The sequence below is a fragment of the Mesoplodon mirus genome (genome assembly GCF_964341445.2).
Source record: "Mesoplodon mirus genome assembly, chromosome: 3".
NCBI lineage: Eukaryota > Metazoa > Chordata > Mammalia > Artiodactyla > Ziphiidae > Mesoplodon > Mesoplodon mirus.
This window is the reverse complement of record NC_138978.1, coordinates 109,123,554-109,137,289: the sequence shown is the minus strand read 5'-3', so window position 1 is coordinate 109,137,289 and position 13,736 is coordinate 109,123,554. Positions and strand designations below refer to the sequence as shown.

General features: G+C 41.3%; 1 protein-coding gene across 16 annotated transcripts in view; it reads right to left on the bottom strand.

Moving 5' to 3' along the window:
* MAB21L3 (mab-21 like 3) overlaps positions 1-13,736 on the bottom strand; it is a 79,721-nt gene that overhangs the window by 45,522 nt on the left and 20,463 nt on the right. For 8 of the 16 annotated variants that reach the window (XR_014293413.1, XR_014293414.1, XR_014293415.1 and 5 more), the window contains exons 2-4: positions 5,844-5,967; positions 5,212-5,314; positions 4,026-4,272 (exon numbers count right to left, since the gene is read on the bottom strand). Coding sequence is in view for 13 of the 16 variants with exons in the window: in XM_082614112.1 (XP_082470238.1) it covers positions 4,026-4,073 (48 nt within the window). In the remaining 3 variants the exon portion in view is untranslated. The other 8 variants (XM_082614118.1, XM_082614117.1, XM_082614119.1 and 5 more) reach the window with 7 other exon arrangements.

The window sequence follows — 13,736 nt, the reverse complement described above, 5'->3', positions numbered from 1 at the left end:
ACACTCCTTAGCATGCAGATTCAGTCACTCTAACTAAGCAGAGTTTACGCAGAAACAGTCATTAGAGACTGCTGGCACCTTTAAGGTTGCCATCCATTTTTTGTGGGCCTTCCTCCAGGGCTTGTCTATGTGCCCACATGCATGTCCACCTCCCCAGGCACAGCGTCAGGCCCATTGTTGTCCCACATCATTTGCTACTATTAATAGCTCAAGTTTGTGAACAATTTCCTGTTTCAAGTATAAATTATTGAGAATTCAAGGTTATTCCTTATAATTACATCAGTCTGACTCACTTGTATTCCCACATGCTTTCCTGAGAGGGAGGTAGGGGGTATGCTAAATAGTGCACCAGGAATGCCACACAGGCCTGGCCACACCCAGGAGCATGTGGCCAATGTGAATGTCATCCATGGTGAGTGCCACTGGGGAAGAAGGCGGAGAACTTCCTTCTAGACAACAGAAAGTCAGACTTTTAATTCTGGAATTGCACTAACTCCAATAATCAGTTTAAAACAGTGGTGGGGTGGGGGGCACAGACACTGACTGTCTCTGTCTTCCAGGGGTTAATAATTTAAAGGCATGGAGACTTAAATTCAGTGATCCATACAGATAAGACATCACATTCTCCATCTTTGTAGACTACTTCTTCCATGAGCCAAATGCCTGGGCCCCACAGGATATTTGCAGCTCCCAAACAGCAGAAGCCATAGCAACAGCAGCACGGTGGAGCTAAGACTGGTGAGGCGTTGCTGTGCGCAGGTTACTTTATAAGGGTTAGCTCCTTTGAGACTCCCGAGAATCCTTTAAGGTGGATGCTATGATAATCCCCATTGTACAGAGGACGACACTGGAGTTCAGAAAGTGTAATGACTTACCCAGCGTCCCGGAGTCCGTAAGTCACAGAACAGGAATCCACACCCAGGCAGTGCCCTTGTTCATAACCACTGCACCGCTCTGCCTCCCCAAGGACAAGGAGACTGGGAATGAAAACCGCTAACTGCTTGAATGGGGTTCCAGGAGCTGGAAGGCCTCTCCTCCACTTGTTAAAACCCTGGCGCAGTGGTTGAGAGTCTGCCTGCCGATGTAGGGGACGTGGGTTCGTGCCCCAATCTGGGAAGATCCCACATGCCGCAGAGCGGCTGGGACCGTGAACCGTGGCCGCTGAGGCTGCGCGTCCGGAGCCTGTGCTCCGCAACGGGAGAGGCCACAACAGTGAGAGGCCCGCGTACCGCAAAAAAAACCACAAAACAAACCAAACAAAACAAAAAACCCTATGCATTATGCACGCGCTAAGGCTTTGTCATCACTCTTTCTGTGAAACGCCTCTCCCATCAGAGGTCACACTGCTTTCTTCCCCTCCAGCACCTTGTTTAAATCTCTATGTAGTGGGCTTCTCTGGTGGCACAGTGGTTGAGAATCCGCCCGCCAATGCAGGGGACACGGGTTCGAGCCCTGGTCCGGGAAGATCCCACATGCCGTGGAGCAACTAAGCCCGTGCGCCACAACCACTGAGCCTACTCTCTAGAGCCTGCGAGCCACAACTACTGAGCTTGTGTGCTGCAACTACTGAAGCCTGTGCACCTAGAGCGCGTGCTCCACAATAAGAGAAGCCACTGCAATGAGAAGCCTGTGCACCACAATGAGGAGTAGCCCCTGCTCACTGCAACTAGAGAAAGCCCGCGTGCAGCAACGAAGATCCAATGCAGCTGAAAATAAAATAAAATAAATAAATCTCTATGTAGCGCTTGTGATGTTAAGCATTTGCTGTCTGCATGGGGAACTTCCTCCTTTTACCTTTGGGGTTATGTGCAAAATCTGCAGGTGAGATAGGGCCACCCTTAAAGATACCCAAACACAAAATTTCTCTCTCACTAAGCAGGCCACATCCAGACCTGTGTTTTGGGCACTGTGTTTTCCACTGTGTGTGTTTATGGTGATATAGAGGGTTTAGCAGATGAAATGTGGTTTGGTGTAAAAAAGGCATAGGCTGAAACTGCAGCATCTTCACTAACTGTGTGACTTTGGACACCCTATTTAATCAGCATGAGCCCTGCTTCCTCCTCTGTTAAAATGGAGGTAATATGCACGTGTCACATGATTGTTGATTAAATGAGACACTGTAGGGCCTCAACCTGCTAGCACCTTTAACACTCGTCTTGCATTATTTTCAATGAGCCCTTGTAGATACTTCTGACCACATACGTGCAATGATACTATGTGAATTCAAGGGGAATAAAGATATCCAAGACACTGTTCTTCCCTCTGGAAACTTATAAAGAATAAAATGATATACTATTTAAGTTGCCACCAAGATAACAACAGGAAAGGCGTCAGGAGTCAAGATACAATTGATCGCCAAATAAATATGATCAGTGATCATTATGATGGGAGTTCACAGGAAGACACAAACGTTTTGTGTTGGGGTGTCAGATTAATCTTTCATGAGCAAGTGGACTCTGAGCTGAGTTTGAAGGATGAGGATGAGCCAGAAAAATGAAGAAGAGACAGGATATCTCCCCAGGTCGGGGGGAGGGACGCTCTGGCCTGAGACCTTCTCAGGGCACAGTTCTTGTGGGACAGGGCTGTCAGACTCAACCACCTACGGGGCGGAGTAGGGGACACACATGGGGCAGGGGGGTGGGGAGGCGGGTGTCAGACCCCAGCAGTGTCGCAGTCTCCAGTGGGACAGACACTCAGCTCCAGCCCATGGCTGCCAGGTAGGAAACTGGGACCTGTGGTTGCCAGATAGCCTGATTTTTTTCCAGAGAAGATGGAAAGCTGGATTTCTATGCAAAATCTTACTACTTTGAAATGTTTGTAACAAATGTGACAAAATTTAAAAATTCTCTGCAGGCCAAAGAAAACACATGCTCAGGCTGGATTCAACACAGAGAGCTTTTGTTTAGAATTTCTGTGATTGAAGATGCAGGGAAGCAAAGGGTAGAAAGATAAAGTATTATTTGAAGGCCAGGCTAAAATATCTGGATTTTTTTCTTTCAGAAAACACAGGACAATGGGGAAATGCCAGCTAACTTCCCTTCCACTTATAGCCCCCAAAAGGAGAAATCATTTTGTTTGCTATAATGCGGTAGGCGGGCCTCTCACTGTTGCAGCCTCGCCCGCTGCGGAGCACAGGCTCCGGACGCGTAGGCTCAGCGGCCATGGCTCACGGGCCCAGCCGCTCCGCGGCATGCGGGATCCTCCCGGACCAGGGCACGAACCCATGTCCCCTCCATTGGCAGGTGGACTCTCAACCACTGCGCCACCAGGGAAGCCCTGCTATAATTTTTATTATGATAAGTTTTCCCTATTTATCCCTCTTAATGGTTTTGCCTAAGAAATCAACTTGACTTATCATTATAATAATGAACTCTGCTTTGTTTACTCGTAAAGGCATGAAAACCTTAGACTAGTGCCTAACTCTTTGTTTAAATGTTTTAGTTTTAAGGGTGGCTCTGTGCCTTAATCACTTCGGCTGTAAATGGAAAGGCTTAAACTAGATAATATTTAATGTCCCTTCAAGTTCTAACATCCAAAGAGCCTATGACTCTATAGAGAAGAAATTAAATTAGTTCTTAATTGATGCATACTAAAAATATAGTGGTAATACATACATATTTTGATCTAGCAGTTTTACAGTTTTCAAAGAGCTTTCTTATTTACTCTTTTTCAAAGACCCTACTAAGATTCTGTTATCACTCCCATTTTACAGAGAAGAAAACTGAGGGTCAGACAGGTTAAGTGTCTTGCTCATGACCACCCAGGCATCAGTGGCAGAGCTGGAGTTCCAGCCCAAGTTCTAACTCTTCCTTCCACATTCTATTCCCAACGTACCTCTTGCACTAGAACCTCAAAGAGAGGACTGAAATATGGTAAGTCCCTGAACACTCTTATGGGTAATGGTCTTGAGTTCCTGAGGAGCATTTTCTGTATCTTTGGAAACAGGCTGAAATTCTTTCTGCATCAAGGTTGGTGGGGCGGGAGGGTGGGAGGGGCGCATGGGAGAGACCCGTATCTGTCCTTACCTTATTCAGCAGGCAATCTTCTACGTTTCCTTCCATTAGGGATTTCATGTCTTCTTGGTCTATGCTGAGCAGAGCAGCAACGTCTTGGTTTGTCTCTCAGCAGAGAGAGCACTTGTGCGTAGATTTCTCAGTGATACTAATCTCTGGGTGCTGACTTTCTCTGGGAATGTGTATGTGGACCACAGACTTGCCTTCTCAATTCTTCGTTCAAGCTCTCATTTCCAAATTGTGAGCATCCATCTTTCATCTTTTGGGAAATTAAAAAAAAAAAAGAATTGAAGAAGGAGAGTTGATGAAACTGCATTTGAGTCCAGCCAAATTTTACTCTATTTAGCTCTGTTGACTGGTGCGTTGACCGAAGGGCAATTTTCCAAGTTGTATTTCCCACTCAAATACTCAAAAGTTCCATTCAAGATGGAAATGCCCTGTAGTTGGCTTCTTCTGAACTATTTATGCTCTTATCCTGACACTAGATACACCTTTGAGCTCAGTATCTTATATCTCCTTGTTCTAATCCTGTTGACAGTAAATATCCCTTGCCCTCCAATCCAGAAAACCCCACAGATGGATTTACCTTCTTTACAATAAACAAATAAGAAACTGCCAAACAACCAGCCTGGCACCCATGATTATGCCTACAAACAAGTGATCAGGACACAACAATTCGCATGTGGAAACACACACACACAGGCATGGACACACACAGGCACATACACACACACACACAGGTATGGACACACACACAGGCACACACACAGGCACATAAACACACACAGGCACATACACACACAGGCATGGACACACATAGGCACACAGAAGCACACCCAGGCATGGCAGGACAGGATCCTTCCGCTCACCTGCTGACCTTTAAATCTCCCTCTTCCCACCTGAAAGCTAGCAGTAAAAATAAAGTCAGTGTAAACAGGCTCCTCAAGAGTCGAGGAAACACTCACATCTGGTTTTGCCAGCAAAACTATGTTGGAAAACAGCTCAGGCAGCAAATTCCCAGTCTGGCTGGCTGGGGCTAGTTTTATTACAGAAAAAAAATTTCACAATGGCTTGATCTCCCTGAAACTGGTAAACATCAGAGTCTGCTATCAGATGATCTAAAGGTATTAGAGCACTTCTGGGAGCCCAGCTCAATTCGGAGCAATGTTCCAAAGGCAAGTGTTTTTTCCAAACCCACCTCTGAGTGCATCCTCTGGGTGCTCAGCAACCATGTTGGGCGCCCAGGCTGCTCTGCATTCTGTAACCACAGCATTCGCATAGCTTCCCGAACTTGGCACCATCTGAAAGCCACATCCACATCAGAGCTCTGGCTGCTCCGTGCTCCACCCACCTCACTAATCCCAGTGTTACGTCCAGCTTCTGCAGCTCCCCTCTGGCAACCTGCAGTCTGATATGAATACGGTAAAGCCACCCCTCCTCAATACCGCCTCGACTTTTCATTTTCTTCCGTTTGTAATTTTAAACCTCCTTCTTTTGATAGCAAATGTTCCCGAATATTTCAGAATCTTCTTCTTTTGCCTTCTCTTACTGCTGGTCAGTCGTTCCAAACTACCAGTTTTTCACAGACCAAGAGTCTCTTTCCTCTGTGCTTCTTGCAATTCAGAGTTGTCTTTCCACCTCATTTTCAACTTCACCAAAGTCCTCCTGTTTTTCCCAGGTGTTCTTGCTGTTGTCCTTCTGCTTCACTGTAATCATTAATGCAGGAGTCACTTTCCTCTGGTGGGGTCTTTCCTACTATTCTAAGGTTACCCCAGTGGTCTGTCATCAGATGCACAAACTTTCATCCTTTTGTGCCTGTGGTGGCCTTACCTCAATTGCTCCAGTACTGCAGCTGATCAAAATGCTGAAAGTGGCATTATTCTCTCGTGCTAGGGTCCAGTGACACTCGCCAGATGTGAGCGGGGAAAGCAATGAACAGGGCCAACTGAGGAGCCTGGGAGAAGAAGAAGGAGCACGGGCTCAGGGTGGCTTACTAGAGTCTAATTTTACCTGGATGCTGTACCCAGGAAATGGGGTGTTGTATAAACACAACCAGTTCCCTGCTCCATGATGTTCCTTACGGGCAAAGGTTCTGAAATACAGGGCAGTCCCACAAACACAGGTGCTCTGACAGATTGGCAAAGACAAAGTTTCTTTGTAGATAGAAATCTCTGGCTAATTGGATATTGGATCAGCAAATATTTATTGAGCAACAGATTGCCCAAGGCACTGTGCTGTGTCACTGAGAGGGATTAAAAATGGAATCAGATTCCCCTCTTTCCTCCGGAAATAAATATCCTCGTTTCTTATGACTCACACCAAATGCAAGTATGAACATGTAAACCAACCTTAGCTCAGTTTCTGTTGTGAGGACCAAGAAGTTATTCTTTAAAGTCAGTTTAACAAGGCATTCAAACCCTAAACCATCAATATAAGAAGCCCTGGGAAGATCATGTCACCTGGTTTACCAGCAAAGGTGTTTGTTACTGATTTATCTTAGTGGCCAGGATTTTCATACCAAAAAGGGGAAGGGTTGGCTTGATTCGGATCAATCTGAAATATACAAATTTGTTCAACTTCACCAAGATTACAAATTCTGACTTATTCTTTCAAAGATTTCTTTTAATCCCAGGGTGACTCAAATCTGACAGTTCAGAGGACCAAGTAGAGATAATTGTTTAAGCTGTGAGGAAGCCTCCAACAATGAACAGACCCTGTCTGTTCTGTGTCACCTGTGTAGCCCGGTACCTAACACAGGGGTCCCCAACCCCTGGGCCGTGGACCGATACTGGTCTGCGGCCTGTTAGGAATCGGTCCACATGGCAGGAGGTGGGCGGCGGGCGAGCGAGCGAAGCTTCATCTGCTGCTCCCCAAAGTTCTCGTTACCACCTGAACCATCACCCCCCCACACCCAGCCCCACACCCTGTCCGTGGAAAAATTGTCTTCCACGAAACCAGTCCCTGGTGCCAAAAATGTTGGGAAGCACTAACCTAACACATAACTGACCCTCAATGAATAGTGGTGAATATTTCTTTGCCTTAAACATTAAAGTGACCATTCTAATAAATAAAATACTTTGAGATGCATAAAACAGCAAAGATGACCTGTTACAACATAGTATATACTCAGTGACCCCAGATTGGGCTAGAGGAAAGGAAAGGAAAATATCTAGATCTGTGTCCATCTGGCTGTGTGTCCATCCACTTATATTTCTGTGCGCTGGAATGTCATTTTGGATCTTCCTCACTCAAATGGCCCAATGCTGAAAGGCAACCCAGAAACTTATTTTTAACAGAGACCAGCTGTCGATGTAATAAAACTCCTGCTATGGCTTGGATGACACTTTATTTTCAAATTAAATAGTAAGGTATTTCCATGTTCATATCTCTCTACCTGGTAAACAGAGTTATATTTTCATCTGAAACTTTTCCTTAACTCAGGGTGCAACTCCCTTCCCTCTGTTCAGAGTCATGTGAGGCTGGCATATTTTTCAGTTGACATCACCAGGAAAACACTGGGCGTGAAGAAAGCCTTTAAAGAAGAAGACATTTGGTTTTATTAATTTGTTATACCATGAAACTAACTGGTTCACCTAAGTTTCTGTGATACCTGAGTTAGGAAGTGGCAGGAAATAGGTGATGGGAGGAATTAATTGTTCCTAGTTCTTGGGAACACAGGGGACTGCTTTTCCTCCCCCCTCTATTGCTCATGACACATGACAAATTTATCTGTTTTTAGTTAAAAGAGACCCAGTCAGAAGATAAAGACATAGAGATCGAGGGAACAAAATAGAAAGTCTAGAAATAGACCCACACAAACACAGTCATTTGATCTTTGATAAAGTGTAAACACATTTCAGTGGAGGGAAGATATTTCTTTCCACTAATGTGTATTGGAAAAATTGGTTGTCCATAGGAAAAGAAATAAACCTTGATATAAATCTCATACCCTACATAAAGATTAACTCAAAATGGATCATAGATCTAAATGAGAAACATAAGCTAAATCCTTGTGATCTGAGGTTAGGCCAAGAGTTCTTAGGAATGATAAAAAAAAAATGATAAGTTAGACTTCATCAAATTTAAGAACTTTTGTTCTTCAAAAGATACTGTCATGAGAATGAAGAGACAAGATATGCACTAGGAGGATATATTTGAAAACTACATACCCAACAAAGGACTTGTATCCAGAATATGTAAAGAACTCTCAAACTTAGTAAGAGAACAACACAACTTAAAAATGAGTAAAGGGCTTGAACAGACACTTCACCAAAGAGGATATAAGGATGGCAAATAAGCATGTGAAAATATAGTCAGTATCATTAGACACTGAGGAAATGCAAATTAAAAACACGAAAAGATACAATTACATACTTAATTGAATGGCTAAAATGAAAAAATGGTGACAATACCTAGTGTTGACAAGTATACGGAGCAACTGAAACTCTCGCACATTTCTGATGGGAATGAAAAATGGTTTGGTAATTTCTTATGAAGTTAAATATATATTTGACCCCCAGCAATTCCACTCCTAGGCATATAGCCTAGAGAAATGAAAACCTGGTTTACACAAAAACCTGTACATGATTGTTCACAGCACTGTTATTTGTGACAGTCAAAAGTTGGATGCCACCCCAAGGCTTCTCAACAGGTGAATTGATAAACTGTGGTACATCCATAGCATATAATAATATACAACAATAAAAAGGAACAAATTATTGATATACATAACTTGGATGAATCTTAAATACATTGTGCTGAGTGAGAGAACCCAGTTTCAAAAAGTTACATATTGTTTGATTCCATTAATTTGGCATTCTCAAAAATTCTTTAAAAAAATTCAAGTTATAGTGGTGGAGAACAGATCAGTGGTTGCCAGGGGTCTTGGGGTGAGGTGAGGGTGTGACTACCAAGGAATAGCATGAGAGAGGTTTTTGGAATGGTCTAACTGTTCTGTGTTCTGATTTTGGTGGGGTTTTCATGAATCTGTAGATATGTTAAAATTCATACAACTTTTCACCAGAAAAAAAAGTATTACTATAGATCATTTTTAAATAAAGAAACCCAAAGATATTGATTATAATGAAAATACAATCAAGTTACCAGGTCCTCATAGATAATACATTTTGTGTTATTTTATGGGAAAATGTAAGTATTGTGTAATCAAATAGTATCTTTTTTAAAAAAAAATTTTAGAGCAGTTTTAGGTTCACAGAAAAATTGGGAGGAAGGTAGAGATTTCCCATATACTCCCTCCCCCAAGACATGCATAGCCTCCTCCATTATCAACATCTGCCACCAGAGTGGTACATTTGTCACAGTTGATGAACCTACACTGTCACACCATTATCACCCAAAGTCCTAATTTACATTATGGTTGACTCTTGGTGTTATGCATTTATGGGTTTGGACAAATGTATCCATCATTATAATATTGTACAAAGTATTTTCACTGACCTAAAAATAACCTGTGTTCTGCCAATCATCCCTCCTCCACCCCCAGCCCCCACCAACTCCTGGCAACTATTCTTTTTTACAGTCTCCACAGTTTCACCCTTTCCAGAATGTCATATAGTTGGAATCATATAGTATGTAGCCTTTTTAGATTGGCTTCTTTCGCTTAGTAATATGTGTTTAAGTTCCTCCATGTCTTTTCATGGCTTGATAGCTCATTCTTTTTAGTGCTAAATAATATTCCATTGTCTGGATGTACCACAGTTTATTTATCTGTCGCCTACTGAAAGACATCGTGGTTGCTTCCAAGTTTTGGAAATTATGCATAAAGCTGCTACAAACATCCAGTTACAGGTTTTTATGTGGATGTAAGTTTTCAGCTCCTTTGGGTAAATACCAAAGAGGGTAATTGCTGGATCGTATGACAAGGATATATTTGGTTTTGTAAGAATCCACCAAACTGTCTTCCAAAGTGGTTGTACCATTTTGTGTTTCCACCAGCAATGATTATAATTTTCTGCTGCTCCACATCCTCTCCAGCATTTTGTACTGTCAGTGTTTCAGATTTTACCCATTCTTATAGTTGTGTAGTGGTATCTCATTGTTGTTTTAATTAGCATTTCTCTGATGACTTATAAGGTGGAGCATCTTCTCATATGCTTATCTGCTATCTGTATGGCAGTGGTGAGGTGTCTTGCTAAGGTCTTTGGCACATTTTCTAACTGGATTTTTTGTTTTCTTTTCTTTTTTTTTTTTTTTTGTGGTACGCAGGCCTCTCACTGTTGTGGCCTCTCCCTCCCGTTGCAGAGCACAGGCTCCGGACACGCAGGCTCAGTGGCCATGGCTCACAGGCCCAGCTGCTCCACGGCATGTGGGATCTTCCCGGACCGGGTCACAAACCTGCGTACCCTGCATCGGCAGGCGGACTCTCAACCACTGCGCCACCAGGGAAGCCCTCTTCTTAAATTTTAAGAGTTCTTTGTATATTTTGGGTAATAGTCCTTCATCAGATGTGTCTTTGGCAAATATTTTCTCTCAGTCTGTGGCTTGTCTTCTCATTCACTTGCCATTGTCTCTCATAGATCAGAAGTTTTTACTTTTAATGAAGTCCAGTTTATTCATTAGTTCTTTCACAGATGGTGCCTTTGGTATTTTATGTAAAAAGTCATCACCATACCCAAAGTCATCCAGGTTTTCTCTTAAGCTATATTCTAGGATTTTTACAGTTTTGTTTTTTACATTTAGGCCTACTATCCATTTTGAGTTAGTTTTTGTGAAGAGTGTGTCTAGATTCTTTTTTCTTTTTTTTGGCATATGGATGTCCATTGTCCCAGCATTATTTGTTGAAAATATTATGTTTCGTTGTATTACCTTTGCTCTTTTGTTAAAGATCAATTGACTATATTTACAGGGGTCTGTTTCTGGGTTCTCCATTCTGTTCATCCATCTATTTGTCTATTCTTTTGTCAGTACTACACTGTCTTAATTACTGTAGCTCTACAGTAAGTCTTGAAGTATTGTCAGTCCTCCAACTTTGTTCTCTCCTTCAATATTATGTTAGCTATTTGTGTCTTTTGCCTTTCCATATAAACCTTAGAATCAATTTCTCAATATCCACAAAATGACTTGCTGGGATTTTTATTGGGATTGCATTTAATCAAGTTGGGAAAAACTGACATCTTGACAATGTTAAGTCTTCCTATCCATGTACATAGAATATCTCTTCATTTATTTATGGATCTTGTACCTAAGTATTCCATTTTGGGGGGATGCTAATGTAAATGGCATTGTATTTTTAACTTCAAATTCCACTTGCTCATTGCTGATATATAGGAAAGCCATTGGCTTTGTATATTAACCTTATATTCTGCAACCTGTCTATAATTGCTTATTAGTTGCAGGGGTTATTTTCTGTTGATTTTTTCAGATTTTCTATATAGAGGATCATGTCACCTGAGAACAAAGAAAGTTTTATTTTTCCTTTTTAAATCTGTATACCTTTTATTTCCTTTTCTTGCCTTATTGCATTAGCAAGGACTTCCGGTATGATGTTGATAAGGAGTGGTGAGAGGGGACATCCTTGCTTTGTTCTTGATCTTAGTGGGAAATCTTCTAGTTTCTCACCATTAAATATGATGTTAGCTGTAGGTTTTTTGTAGATATTCTTTACCAAGTTGAAGAAGTTACCCTCTATTTTTAGTTTACTGAGAATTTTTATCTCAAACCAGTGTTAAATTTTGTCAGATACTTTTTTTGTTTCTATTGATATGATCATGTGATTTTTCTTTCTTAGGCCATTGATGTGATAAATTATATTATTTAATTTTTGAATGTTGAACCAGCCTTGCGTACCTGGGATAAATCCTACTTGGTCTTGGTGTATAATTCTTTCTATACATAATTACTGATATTTTGTTGAAGATTTCTGCATCTGTGTTCATAAGAGATATGGGACTATAGTTTTCTTTCCTTGTAATGTCTTTGTCTCATTTGAGTATTAGGGTAGTGCTGGCCTCATAGAATGAACTAGGAAGTATTCCTTCTGCTTCTATCCTCTGAAAGAAATTTTAGGGAGTTGGTATAATTTCTTCCTTAAATGTTCAGTAGAATTTACCAGTGAACACACATCGGCCTGGTGCTTTCTGTTTTGCAAGGTTATTAATTATTGATTCAATTTATTTAAAACATATAGGCCTATTCAGATTGCCTATTTCTTCTATGAGTTTTGGCAAATTGTGTCTTTCTAGGAATGGGTCCATTTCATCAAGGTGATTAAATCTGTGGGCATAGAGTTGTTCATAGTATTTCTTTATTATCCTTTTAATGTTCATAGGACTTGTAGTGATATCCCCTCTTTCATTTTTTTTTTTTAAATTAATTAATTAATTAATTATTTTTGGCTGTGTTGGGTCTCCATTGCTGCACAGGGGCTTTCCCTAGTTGCGGCGAGCGGGGGCCACTCTTCATCGTGATGCACAGGCCTTTGTGGTGGCTTCTCTTGTTGTGGAGCACGGGCCCCAGGCGCACAGGACTCAGCAGCTGTGGCTCACCGGCTCCAGAGCGCAGTCTCAGCAGCCGTGGTGCACCAGCTTAGTTGCTCCATAGCATGTGGGAACTTCCCGGACCAGGGCTCAAACCCATGTTCCCTGCACTGGCAGGCAGATTCTTAACCAATGCACCACCAGGGAAGTCCCACCCCTCTTTCATTTCTGATATTAGTAATTTCTGTCCTCTCTCTTTTTTTCTTAGTCTGGCTAGAGGCTTATCAATTTTATTGATCTTTTCAAAGAATCAGTTTTAGTTTTGTTGATTTTCACTATTGATTTTCTATTTTCAATTTCATTTATTTCTGCTCTAATTCTTATTCTTTTCTTCTGTGTATTTTGGATTTTTTTCCTAGTTTCCTAAGGTGGAAACTTAGATTATTGATTTTAGATCTTTCTTCCTTTTTAATATATCCATTCAATGCCATAAAATTCCCTCTAAGCACTGCTTTCACTGCATCCCACAAATTTTGATAGGTTGTGTTTTTTCATTTAGTTCAAAATATTTTACAATTTCTCCTGAGATTTCTTCTTTGACCCATGTATTATTTAGAAGTGTGTTGTTTATTTAATCTCCATGCATTTGGGGATTTTCCAGTTATCCGTTATTGTTTTTTTAGTTTAATTCCATTATGGTTTGACAGCAGACATTGTATGATTTCTGTTCTTTTAAATTTGCTTTATGGCCCAGAATGTGGTCTGTCTTGGTGAATGTTCCATCTGAGTTCAAGAAGAATGTGTATTCTGCTGTTGGATAAAATAGTCTGTAGATATCAATTATATTTGGTATTTTTATTAGATAAATATTGTTTTTTAACAACTAACAACTTTTAACAAGTTGATGGTGTTATTGAATTCAACTATGTCCTTACTGATTTTCTGCTTGCTGGATCTGTCCATTTCTGATAGAGGAGTATTGATGTCTCCAGCCACGATAATGGTGTCATCTATTTCTCCTTGCAATTCTGTTGGTTTTTGCCTCACATAGTTTGACACTCTGTTGTTAGGTGCATACATGTTAAAGACTGCTATGTCTTCTTGGAGAATTGACTCCTTTATCATTACATAATGTCCTTCTTTACCCCTGATAACTTTCCTTGCTTTGAAGTCTGCTGTCTGAAATTAATTATTCCTGCTTTCTTTTGATTAGAGATAGCATGGAGTATTTTTCTCCATATATTTACCTTTTATCCTTATATTTAAAGTGGGTTTCTTGTAGACAACA